The sequence below is a fragment of the Peromyscus californicus genome, unplaced genomic scaffold, assembly GCF_007827085.1.
Source record: "Peromyscus californicus insignis strain IS unplaced genomic scaffold, ASM782708v3 Scaffold_3__1_contigs__length_106647218, whole genome shotgun sequence".
In the NCBI taxonomy this organism is placed as follows: domain Eukaryota; kingdom Metazoa; phylum Chordata; class Mammalia; order Rodentia; family Cricetidae; genus Peromyscus; species Peromyscus californicus.
The window spans coordinates 61,687,399-61,700,112 of NW_026294551.1; the positions used below are offsets into that span (position 1 = coordinate 61,687,399).

Here is a 12,714-nt window from a genome sequence, read left to right on the forward strand (position 1 = left end):
CACACCACACAGCACATCTCATGCAAGAGATTTATTTAGGGGATGGGGGCTTAGAGACAGAAACAGAGAGGGGGAGGGGGAGGTAGAGAGGGAGAGGGAGGTAGAGAGGGAAAGGGCGAGCCATGATGGTGATGATTTTTTAAAGGGTACTTGTGTTTGGCAGCTGATGATGATAATGTGGCTGCTCTTGCTGAGTCACTGAAGGCAGGCTGGGGGGAGCACCTGATTCCTAATATCCCCATACACCTAATAGCACCCAGAAGCTGTTTGCATGACCGAACAGTGAGCCTCTTAGACCCTGCAAAGAGCTGGGACTGAAGGACAGTGCCACAGGCGGAGGGATATATGCGACCCCATTCTCCTTGATTCTCTGTACTTATGTGTGTGTGCGTATGTGTGTGTGCATTTGTGTGTGACGTGTGTGCATATGTATTTGTGTGTGATGTGTATGTGTGTGTTCATGCATGGATTCATGTGTGTGCATACAGGCCCATACATGCCATGTCATATGTGTGGGGGTGTGAGATATTCAGCTATTTCTTTTTTAAAACATTCAAAAATTTTCTTTATTTCTTTATTTTATGTGTATGAGTATTTTACTTGTATGTCAGCAGATCTTCTGCATCCTGGAACTGGAGTTATGGACGGTTGTGAACGGCCATGTGGTGCTGGGAATCAAACCTTGATCCTCCATAGGAACAAGGGTATCTGCTTCACACCCTGCCCCAACCCACCTCCAGTCTCTTTTGTTAATTCTTTGTTAGATGAGCGTGTGTGATCAGATGTAACCAGCTTCTTGCAGTTCCTGAAGTGATTAAATATACGAACATCGATAACTCTGCATTCTCCCTCTGCCTTTCTTTTCAAACCACTTTCTAAATTAGCCAGTTGGGAGTAGACTCTAGGGTTGGAACTTGGGCCACAGGGAACAGCCACGCTGCTCCTTACATTAGGGATAAAAGACAGGCCATCAGGGCAATGTGTGCTGTGACTTGCTAGCCTGGTTAGGGTCATGGCTCATCCTTTTTATGAAAAGAAATAGCCTTACCTGATACTTTGTTCTTGTGTTCCTTTGTGTGACACTGAGATTGTTCTTTCCCATCAGGGGTCAGAGGACAACTTTTGATGTCAGCCCTTGCCTTCTACCTCTTTTTAGGACAGGATCTTTCTGACTTTTTCCTTTCTTTCTGCTGCAAATATGCCAGGTTAGCTGACCTGCTTCTGGGGTTCTCCTGTCTCTGTGTCCATCTCTCTCCTAGGAGTGCTGGGATTACATATGTTTGCACTAGGCATCCTCTTTTTATATGGATTTTGGGAACTTGAACTCAGGTCCTTACATTTATGCAATAAGTACCTTTACTCATTGAACCTTGGGTCTCATAGTGTGGATCACATATTAACTAAGCCTGCTTCCTTGCAATGCAAGTCATCATCTTCCTTTGCAAACCTTTGCTTTGTCTGGCAGGACCAAAGCTCCTTCAGATCCCCCCCACTTATACGGCTTATTCTGGTATTGATCAATCTCTTGCCTGAAAGATGATTTTGACTTAACATGCCTCTTTCTCCAATGCCTTCCCCTTCTCCTTGAAACCTAACATTCAGTCTCACTTCTCATCTGTTTCAGATGCTACCTCACCCACATAGCATGCTCTTAGGATGCATACTGTTAGGTTTCTTAGCCAGCATAAAGAGACACAATGCAGAAAGAGACCAGAGTATGACCTTCGACAGATGGGACTGTGTTTATTAGCACACACAGCAAGGGGCAGCCTCTCTCCCTCAGGAAATTGAGGAGTCTGCCAAGAAAAGAAGCTGACTGCAGCCCTTTGTAGGGGTGCAGTGAGGGGCTTGGAAATGAGGAGATTGCTGCAGCTGTCTCCCACAGTCTCCCCTCCCTGTCTTAGGAGCCAGGCTGTCTCAATAGACATCCTTTTTTATGCTAACCAAAGGCTGAGCAAGACCAACTATAATCTCATATGAACCTGTTGCAGGATGTTTGATCACACTGTGACACCCCTGAGACTGTGTTAATAAAGTTAACCTTGAATCAGGGGGTGGAGCCAGTGACAAGTTGGCAAGACTCAGTCATAGAGAATATAGAGGACCCAGGATACAGATAGGGAGGCACAGGAAGGAGTAGGGAGGGACTTGGGGATTCCAGGGCTTTTTGGACTTCCTTTTGGATCTGGAAAGTGTGGAGAGAAGATCAGCTGGTCACTCCTCCGCTGCTTCTTTGATCTATCGGGTTTTCACCCCAATATCTGACTCCTGAGTCTTTGTTGGTAATAGAACATAGATAATCTCAACAGGGACCCTGTTTTACAACCCAGACACACTCTTACAGTCATCGAGTGACTTTCTCACGTTCTGCTGTTGGTCAGGTTTCATTGGGAAGCCTGTGAGCAACCCTCTTCTGAGGCATTCTGACCCCTGCTCCTCCCTCATCACCGCTGCTGGCAGCTCTAAGAAGCTAGCATGGTTGGTGCTGCTAAGCCCTTAACCGCAGTTAGAGTGACCTCTGAGCGGGAGGGGATGAGGGACTAGAGTTAGACAGACTCCCTGGTAGGCAGACAGATAGGGAGAGGGGCCATGCCTAGGGAGTAAAGACGGTGAACTTCCAAGATGGCGGCTTCTTCCTCACCCTCTCAACCCAAGACAAAAGCTTGGACGCTTAAAACAAAGGCCTTGCAGGTTTTTTTCTCCTGCCAGTAAAGCCTCTACTGACAGGATGGCTTGGCAAGTTCAAGACCAGAGCTGGACATGTTTATGCAACAGCTGTGGACCGGTCACCCACCTGGTCATCCTCCAGACTGACCAACTCTAAATCAGGGAAATCCTTCAGACTTAAACCTTCCCAGCCCTCAGGGAGAGGCTGCGGCTTCTGCTTCCCGGCTCCCCTCTCTGCTCTGTGGAGGGTCTTTATCTCTGTGTGCCTCCTGTGTGTGTGTGTGTGTGTGTGTGTGTGTGTGTGTTTCCTACCCCTGATAAAAGCGTTTCAGAAACAGAAACGGAATGAAATAAAGGGAGGGGGTCATGAGTGCTCCTCAAGTGTGGAGAAGATTTTTATTGTGGACGTCAGGGAGAAAGCAGGCAGCGGGGAGAGTCCAGGCTGAACGTGGCCACACCCAGGTTTCTCTGAGAACTAACAAAAAACAAAAACTGGTGCTGTTTGGGGAAGTTTCGGAAGTGTCGTCTTGTTGGAAGAAGTGTGTCACAGGGCTGGCCTATGAGATTTCCCGAGTCTTATTGTTGGTTAAGTGGTGGATCGGTGGTGGGAGAGTCACGAGCCATAGTTACCTTTCTAGAGCTTTATTGAGAGAGAGAGAGAGAGAGAGAGAGAGAGAGAGAGAGAGAGAGAGAGAGAGAGAGAAGCCGGGAGGAGGGGGAAATACGGAAGGAGAGAGTGAGGAAAGAGAACACAGAGAGAGCACGCCCGCTTTTAGGCTGGGTCACAAGCTGGTGACATAATTAAGGACAGAATCCTTACACTTCCGCCATTGCCATTTCACTCTCTCTACTTCCTGCATGTGGTCCCAGAAGTGAGTCCTCAGCTTCCTGCTCCAGCTGCCACTTGCTGTCACACTTCCCCGCCATGATAGACTCTCACCCTCTGGAACTGTGAGTCTAAGTGACTCTTCCTTCTGCTGTAAGTTGCCCTGGTCACGGTGCTGTATCACACAACAGAAAGATAACTAGTACACACCCTTAAGGCTCCATATCCTACCATGAAGATGCTTGCACATCCATGTTCACAATAACCAGGAAATGCAATCAGCCTGGACGTCCATCAGCTGATGAATGGATCATGAAAATGTGGCACACACAACACACACGGTGGGATTCTATTGAGTTATAAAGGAAAATGAAATTAAGAAATTTGTAGGGGCCAGGTGGTGGTGGCTCACGCCTTTAATTCCAGCGCTCGGAAGGCAGAGGTAGGCAGATCTCTGTGAGTTCAAGTCTAGCCTGGTCTACAGAGTGAGTTCCAGGACAGCCAGGGCTACACAGAGAAACCCTGTCTTGAAAAACAAAACAATGAACAACAACAATAAAAAGAAATGTATAGGAAAATGGATGAAACTAGGAAAAAAATATGCTGAGATAACCCAGATACAGAAATATCATCACACTGTGCTTGCTCTCTCTCATCTGTGGATCCCAGCTTTGAAATTTTAGCTGTGTGTGTTTCACTTCAAGTGTCTGTAAAGGCCAGAAAGCCAGAAAGGGCACAGGAGACGGGGAGGAGAGTGACTTTAATGGGAGGAATAGTAAAACACATGATATTAAAGTAGAGGGGAGAACACAGGGGCTAAAGGTTTAAATGGGGATGGGGGCAGTGGATATGGTGAAGGGTGGGGTGCAGGTTAACCAAGACTAAGGATGTATGAAAAATCCTTATGGAAACTCACTACTTTGTAAATCTAAAAAAAAAAAAAGGGGGGGGCATTTAAATGGAGTTACTCCACATGAGGATACTGTTACTCCAAGAAGACACATGTTATTAAACAAATCCTCAGGGCAAGATGTGTGTTATGGTCAAGGAGACCTCAGACCCCCCCCCCCCCCCCCGCCCCAAACAACACAGACCATCGCTAGTACTCTTGGTTGCACACCATAACTAAATGGTGGACTCTATTGCTGAAGATTGCACGCTTTTTGGTAGCAGGATATAGAGGAGTCAACCCAGAACTGACTGGGACTACCTCCCTGCTGGCTGCCTTTCTAAGAAGGTGTCACACTGGGGAGAAAAGGATACTGGTGGTTTTACCTTTCGCCGGATCCCCGCAATACTGACCTGAAGGCAAGATGCACCCACAGATGCGGTAGTTATGCACGCACGTAATGGGGTAACCAGCCACTTCCTTATTGGACTTGAGGCCTGATACTGGAATCCTGTTCAAAAGCCCAACGCTAGGGAGGCCGTAGGCCCTTAGTAAAAAGGAACCGACCACTGCCGTTTGCCAAATGGAAATATTGTCAAACTGTTTTCTAAATATGTATGTTTGCACACATCGATCAGCACTGCTCCAGCCTCGGTCAGAGGAGCTTCTCTTTGTGGTGGACAGCAGTGAATGCGGAGACTGACCGCAGAGAGTGACCGCCCGGCGAGTGCTCAGTCTTAAACGGGACATCTATATCAACCCCTGTCCTCCCCTCCACCCTAAGGCTCGGGGATACCAAAGAAGAGAGGGCTGGACAGATGTGCGAGCTGGAGGACGGGGAGGAGTGCTGCTAAGTGCTGTCGTCTGGACACGCTGTCGTCTGGACACACCATGACCCGTGCACTCGTGAACTCACAGCAGCGGTGGTGATGTGCAGAAGATCTGAACAAGATCAGGCCAGGCTGCATTGCTGCACAGCCTGGGAAGAGACTCATGAAGCTCCACCCCCATCTTGGCAACTGACAGCTGCTGGTGGGGGCCAGTTACTTTTCTTCTGGGGTGTGGCCGCTGGTAGGCTGCCCATGCGCCAGTGGACTGTCCCACACCTATGTGCATGTAGGATGAACTAATTGGACTCAGTGAGTTAATAATAATAATAATAATAATAATAATAATAATAATAATAATAAGGACATGAAGGTGAAAAGGGAGCTTGTTTGGAAGGGGTCCAGGGAAGAGGTGTGTGTGTGTGTGTGTGTGTGTGTGTGTGTGTGTGTGTGTGTGTGTGTGTAGTGGATTTTATTAAGAAACATTGTATGCGTGCATCCAATTGTCAAAAAACTAAATACAATTTAAAAAAAAAAAAGGTCTTGAGATGGCTCTTCACAAGTTTGTAGCAGAGAAAAAGTCCCTGGGAGGGGGAAAAAAAAACATGCCCCGCCCACCAGGGGACTTGCAGAGCCCCAGATGATGAGGAAGATGGGAAGCTAGCAGGCACCAGGCACATACCCTGGGAGAGGGTAGCAAGATGCACAGGGTCACATGGAGCACAGTGGCATCGTGCTGCTCTGCACATAGAGGATGCTCCGTCAAAGTAGGAAATGGGATGGAATGGACCAATAGCTTCCCTGGTCTGCTCCAGCTGCCCACTCTCCTGTTTCCTACACCCCTCCTCTCTGCCCACCCTGCCCGGGGCTCTGAAGACCGCCACTGCTCTTATGGGGTCAGTGCGGTCCTGGGCTCCATCAGGAGCCTCTTCCTGCTCTGCCAGGTGCATCCACGGGGCCTCACGCTCTCCGTCCCCCTCCTCCTCCCTGTCCTTATCTTTCCCTTTCGTCTCCATGGAGACTCACCGCCTCGGCTCGCCTGCATCCCAGCCTCTGCCAGGGATTCTGAGCTGGGCTGGGTGGTTCATCCCTCCTCCGAAGCCCTGGTACCCGCAGCCCTGTCTCCTCCCCCTTGGGGTGAATCCACCCTCCTTTACAGCCTCTTTTTTTTCTGACCAGCTCATTTATTCTCCAGCGCTGAGAACTAGGCAGAGCCTCTGAGGAACCCATCCCCCTGCTCCACTCTCCACCTGCTCCGCTAGCCCTCTGGGTGCAAGGCTGTCCTACCGGCAAACGGTCTCGGTGGACTTCCTCTCTGAGCATCGGACCCTCTGCCATTCCAGCCTCCCATGCCGAGGCCCACTCTGTCAGTCACTGCTTTTTGTCATCGGCTTGGCAAACGGGCAAGTCTTCAAGCCCTAAAATCTGGGAAGGAGAGTTGGGGGTGGGAAGAAGCCACCTGGGAAGGGGGAGGGTGGCGGCGGCGGAAGGACCCTGGAAACCCGGCAGGATGATGAGGTCTGGATTCTGTTCTAAATCTGTCCCCTCCCCCTACTCATAGGAGAGCAAACGAAGCTTCATGGGAAACAGCAGCAACAGTTGGTGAGCCACGGGGCCTTCTGGGCTGGGATTGGTGCAGTGGGCCTGGCAGGTCAGCTGGCAGAGCTGGTCCAGGAGCACGGATCTCTGCAGTCCAGCAGGCTGGTTCCTGAGCGCTCTGCAGGGCTCTTCCCCGGGAGGAAGCACAAGGCCGGATGGGCCAGGCTGTGCAGGGAGGGACCAGGACAAGCAGGTGGGTGCTACAGATGCTCAGCTCGGAGAGTGCAAGGAATCCTCCGAGAACCTGACCATCTGTTCAGCTGCAGAATGGCGCCTGGGTGCCAGGAAGCTACCGCCTTCTCCTGACTGTCCCGGCAGCTGAGACTGTAGTTTGTCCCCCCTTGAGGAAGCTCCGCTGCAGAAAGGCTGGTGCTCTATGGGTTTCCCGAGTATTGGCCCTGGACACCTTGTAAATGAGGTAGTCATCGCTAATGACTGTCCCCAGCCCCAGCCAGGGCACTGCCAGTCTCTCCTTTGGACCTCACCCATGGCTGCATGGCTGGCATGTGCAGAGCCAGGATTCCCTGAGGGTTGCTCTCGCTTAGGATGGCCAGGACCTGGGGTACCAGGAGGTGAGGAATGGGTGGAGCTCATCCTCCAGGTGGCCCTAGGAAGCTGAGGTGGCACAGAGGAGCCTTCATCCCTAAGCTGTCAGCCCTCCAAACCCTGCACCCAACAGGCATCCAACTTTCAGATGATGCCCTATCTTCCAGGTCCCATGCATCATTCCCCAAGCTGGAGCTGGGCCTGGGACAACGTCCCTCCCCACCCCGGGAGCCGCCTACCTGCTCCATCTGTCTGGAAAGGCTTCGAGAGCCCATCTCACTGGACTGTGGCCATGACTTCTGCGTTCGGTGCTTCAGCACACATCGAATCCCGGGATGTGAGCCACCATGCTGCCCCGAGTGCCGGAAAATCTGCAAGCAAAAGAAGGGCCTCCGCAGCCTAGGGGAGAGGATGAAGCTCCTGCCTCAGCGGCCGCTGCCCCCTGCACTGCAGGTAAGGGACGTTATCTCTGCACTCAGAGATCTCTGATTAGATCCAAGACGGGGGATTAGCTTCGATCCCTATTCTAAACTGTTAGGAAGGGGCACAGGGTTCCAGTCTGGACACACTTCCAACTTGGGGTCGGTCTCATTTGGGATGCTCAGGGGACCCTTCTCTGTCCCACCCAGGAGACCTGTGCTGTGAGGGCAGAGCGGCTGCTGTTGGTGCGTATCAATGCCTCTGGAGGCCTCATCCTCAGGATGGGGGCCATAAACCGCTGTCTGAAGCATCCCCTGGCCAGGGACACACCTGTCTGTTTACTTGCTGTCCTGGGAGAGCAGCACTCAGGAAAGTCCTTCCTTCTGGACCACTTGCTCAGAGGCTTACCAGGCCTGGTGAGGGCAGGGCTGGCAGGAGGTTGCAGGGAGGCAAAGTGAGAGCCCCAGGTTGGCTCTGGGAGGGAAGCATCTCAGGGGATGCAGAATGGACCGCCTGAGACCTTCTTCTCCATCTGCAGGAATCAGGTGACAGTGGCAGGCCCAGAACAGAGGGGTCCCTGCCTGGGGTCAGATGGGGTGCCAATGGCCTTACCAGGGGCATCTGGATGTGGAGTCATCCCTTTCTGCTGGGAAAAGAAGGGAAGAAGGTACGGGAGAAGAGCAGATGGAAGTCAGCATGGATCAAGGAAGGAAACTAACCGGATGATACAGGGTGGAGGGATGGAGGGGAGAGAGGGAAGAGAGGATTGAGAAGACATCTCCGGGGTAAGGACAGAGAAAGGAGCTGGGCAGAACAAGGCAGGCCTAACCCCTTGATTTGTGTCCTCGCTAGGTGGCTGTGTTCTTAGTGGACACAGGAGACGTCATGAGCCCAGAACTGAGCAGGGAAACAAGGGTCAAGCTCTGCGCTCTCACCATGATGCTCAGCTCCTACCAGGTGAGAGAGGTGCTCGGGTGGGTTGGCCACCCTGCACACCATTCCCCAGGGTGGCACACACACACCCCTGCACACATTCCCCAGGATGGCACACACACACACCTGCACACCATTCCCCAGGGTGGCACACACACACCCCTGCACACATTCCCCAGGGTGGCACACCCCCCCCCCTGCACACCATTCCCCAGGGCGGCACACACACACACACACCCCTGCACACCATTCCCCAGGGTGGCACACACACACACCCCTGCACACCATTCCCCAGGGTGGCACACACACACACCCCTGCACACCATTCCCCAGGGTAGCACACACACACCCCTGCACACATTCCCCAGGGTGGCACACACACACCCCTGCACACCATTCCCCAGGGTGGCACACACACACTTCTGCACACCATTTCCTAGCTCAGCTTCCTCAGAACTGAGAACTTTGCAGATTTGAGTGTCTGGGGTTCATGCAAGTTCTGGAAGGTGCTTCTGGAAAGAGGAAGATGTTCCTAGGGAAGGTGGGCAGATGGGTTACTCTAAAGGTGGGACGATAGGCCTCAGGGACAGCCGGAGGCCCGCAGGACCACAAAACTCTCCAGGTCTGCCAGAAGATGGCTCGCACCTAGGCTGAAAGGCTCAGGCCTGACTGGGCCTGTGTTCTGGGATAAAGGCCGCTCAGGAGCTCCTCACAGAACCCTTCCTACTTCTGCAAATCTTCTTGCCTCTTCCTGTTTTCCTCCATTCCAGATTCTGAACACCTCCCAAGAGCTGAAGGACGCAGACCTGGGCTATCTAGAGGTGAGGCAGCCTCTGGTGTTGAAGCTGGCACACTCTGACCACAAGGCAGTCAAAGGGAACGCACGCCTTCCCATTCAGGCTTAGGATTTTATGACACTTGAACTGGCTTAGTGGTCTTCAGGACAGATAGTTGAGCATGAGGTGCCTGGTTTGGGGAGAGGTAAGGGAATCTTCAAGCCGGAAGCAGGAAGCTTGGCTCCCCTAGTGGTCCAGGGTGACTAGAGAGAAGGCTTGGGAGGCAGACTGTAGCTCTTGGAGTAGCCCAACCCGAAAACTCTCTGTACTCTTTCCCAGATGTTCGTTCACGTGGCGGAGGTGATGGGCAAGCATTATGGGATGGTGCCAATCCAGGTGAGACACCTCTTTCTGGACTTGTCAGTCCAGATACTGCCAATCCCAGCTTCTGGAGTCAGGATCCCTTTCTCTTCCAGCATCTGGACCTCTTAGTTCGTGACTCTTCCCATCACAATAAGTCAGGGCCAGGGCACGTGGGTGACATACTCCAGGTAAGAAGTGCAGAGGGAAGAGACCGATGCCAGGGCAGCAGGTGAGGGAGGCTGGGTGGCGTCCCATAAGTGTGTCTACGGGCAGAGGCTGCTCCCTTGCCTCAGAACTCTCCACAATCCATCTTTCAGAAGCTGTCCGGCAAATACCCCAAGGTCCAGGAGCTGCTCCTAGGGAAACGGGCCCGCTGTTACCTCCTGCCTGCTCCTGAGAGGCAGTGGGTAAACAAAGGCCAAGCAAGCCCAGGAGGCAGTAAGTGTTCCAGGGGTGGAGACCTCCCTGACATTGCTTCCCAGCTTTGGCCCAGTCTCTCCCAGCCCCAGGCTCCTCAGCCCGAGGAATCTCTTTCTCAGACACAGAAGATGACTTCTCCCACCTCTTCCGGGCCTACATCTCAGATGTGCTGAGCACAGCACCCCAGCATGCCAAGAGCCGCTGCCAGGGCTACTGGAGTGAGGGGCGTGCCATGGCCAGGGGGGACAGACGCCTGCTCACAGGGCAGCAGCTGGCGCAGGAGATCAAGGTGTGGAAACTTCCTGGGGACCCTGGCCTCCGCAGCAGCCGGCAGGTGTGCTTGCTTTCCCTGACCTGGGTGTGATGTCTCTGCAGAACCTCTCAGGCTGGATGGGGAAAACCGGGCCCAGTTTCAGCTCTCCAGATGAGGTAAGGAGCTCCTCCCCTCGGGGAGGATGGGGTCAAGGAGAGAGATCTGGGGTAAGGGTCTGCATACCCTGGGAGTGGAGATGAGGAACCGGTAGTATTCTGGCTGAGGAGGAAAGAGGGAGGCAGCTTGGGTTTTCCCATGGACAGATGGCTGCTCAGCTTCATGACCTGAGGAAAGTGGAAGCTGCCAAGAAGGAGTTTGAGGAATACGTGAGGCAGCAGGTGAGCCCCAGGGTCTGCAGGGGAGGCTGCGCCAGAGAGGATGCCTGGGTGCCCAGTTGGACCACCTCCTTCCCTTCCCACTGCCCCAGGATATGGCCACTAAGCGCATCTTCTCTGCGCTCCGAGTCCTGCCTGACACCATGCGGAACCTCCTCTCGACCCAGAAGGATGCCATCTTGGCCCGTCATGGTGTGGCCTTGTTGTGCAAGGAGAGAGAGCAGACCCTCGAGGCCCTGGAAGCCGAGCTGCAGGCGGAGGCCAAGGCCTTCATGGACTCCTACACCATGCGCTTCTGTGGCCACCTGGCCGCCGTCGGGGGCGCTGTAGGTGCTGGGCTCATGGGCCTGGCAGGGGGCGTGGTGGGTGCAGGCATGGCAGCAGCCGCATTGGCTGCGGAGGCTGGGATGGTGGCCGCTGGGGCAGCGGTGGGGGCCACTGGGGCTGCTGTAGTTGGGGGTGGGGTGGGTGCTGGCCTGGCTGCTACCGTGGGCTGCATGGAGAAAGAGGAAGATGAGAGGGTCCCGGGGGGAGACCGAGAACCCCTTCTCCAGGAAGAGTAACAGCTAGGAGACGCTGAAGGGCGAAAGAGATGAAGGGCAAGGGGAAGGATGTGGCCATGCCAGGGATTCGGAGGGGACCACATCATAGTGGCCCTGTTGAGTGCCCCATGTCATTCACTGACTGAGCTGGGGGTTTTAAGCTGAGTCCAGGAACCTGGCGAGGCTTTCTGGCCAGGAGGCTGTGCTTGGGGTGCAGTAGACAGGGCGTGAAGCCTGTTTCTGGCTGTGGATAATTGCTACTCACTGGAGCCCAGGATCTCCCACCATAAATAAGGCTCCACTCGCCCCACCCTACTCCAGTTTATTTCCCCCGGAGGGCCCTGTCCTTTTTACAGTTGGGACAGGTCCCAGGATGACTGACTTTGGAGCTGGGGGCTCTGACAGGGAGGAAGAGGACGGACCACAGGACAGAGATGGGTACTGACGGACTGAGGGAAGTAACCCTGGAGCAGCGACTTGGTCCCAAAACTGCTCCAGAAGGACAGGCGGGGCCGGCCTCACTGCTCTTCAGCTGGGTGTCCAGATGTGTGTCCTGAACCGCCCCGTACCCCAGTCTCCTGCAGTCCTCCTGGGCCTGGGCCCCATGCCAAACCCATTTGGATGGATCAAGGCGGATTAAATGCCAAAGAACCACACCTCTGATTGCAGTCTGCTAAGGCAGTCGACCAGGTTCTGCCAGCGTCTGGTAGGGGAAAACAGAGGAAATGAGTTCAGTCCTTAAACAAGGCCCCTCTCCCTTGAGCTGTGGGCCCTCTGTGCCACGTTGTAAGGCCTCCTTGATGTAGCTCTTCACAACAAGCCCCCAGGGAGTCTCTCTCTGGGGGGGATGGAAATTTCTAAGGAGACCTCTGGGCTATTAAACTGTAAAGGATGTTGGGCACACGACCCTTTATTTTATATAAGAATAAAATGTGTGTGTGAATGGCAGCTTCTCAGTGTGTAATTGGAATGAGAATTTGGGGTGGGAGGAAATGACAAAGAGTTCCATTATCAGCGCGTGGTGGTGGGGACAGGGACACTGAAATTGGAAGTGATCTGAGGAGTACCATGCCCTGGCTTGGTGGTGGCAGGAGGCTTTGGCCAAGGGCCAAGTACACAGCCACCTTTGCAGGCTCGTCTGCAAGGACTTTGGGTCCAGTCTTCGTGTTGGTCCCCCGAGAAGCTGACTTTGCGGACTCCATCAATAGGGAGCCGACATCTCTGTTCCAGCAGGAGACAAAAGAGGCATGCCAGGGAG

At 53.4% G+C, this 12,714-nt stretch overlaps 1 protein-coding gene across 7 annotated transcripts; it reads left to right on the plus strand.

The window, feature by feature from the left end:
• The first annotated feature begins 6,045 nt into the window (after positions 1-6,045).
• On the plus strand, positions 6,046-12,404 carry Rnf112 (ring finger protein 112). 7 transcript variants are annotated; one of them, XM_052757711.1, is made up of 15 exons: positions 6,046-6,153; positions 6,405-6,612; positions 6,771-6,811; positions 7,522-7,807; positions 7,984-8,190; positions 8,313-8,441; positions 8,627-8,731; positions 9,478-9,528; positions 9,823-9,879; positions 9,960-10,034; positions 10,164-10,284; positions 10,386-10,555; positions 10,642-10,695; positions 10,843-10,917; positions 11,007-12,404. In XM_052757711.1, the coding sequence occupies exons 2-15, from the start codon at positions 6,559-6,561 to the stop codon at positions 11,475-11,477; spliced, it is 1,896 nt and encodes a 631-aa protein (XP_052613671.1). In that variant the 5' UTR covers positions 6,046-6,153; positions 6,405-6,558; the 3' UTR covers positions 11,478-12,404. The 7 variants fall into 7 exon arrangements, with proteins under 7 accessions (XP_052613671.1, XP_052613669.1, XP_052613675.1 ...); XM_052757709.1 differs by lacking the exon at positions 6,046-6,153 and adding an exon at positions 6,221-6,315; XM_052757715.1 differs by lacking the exon at positions 6,046-6,153 and adding an exon at positions 6,933-7,001 and having other exon boundaries at positions 6,262-6,612.
• The last annotated feature ends 310 nt before the right edge of the window (positions 12,405-12,714 follow it).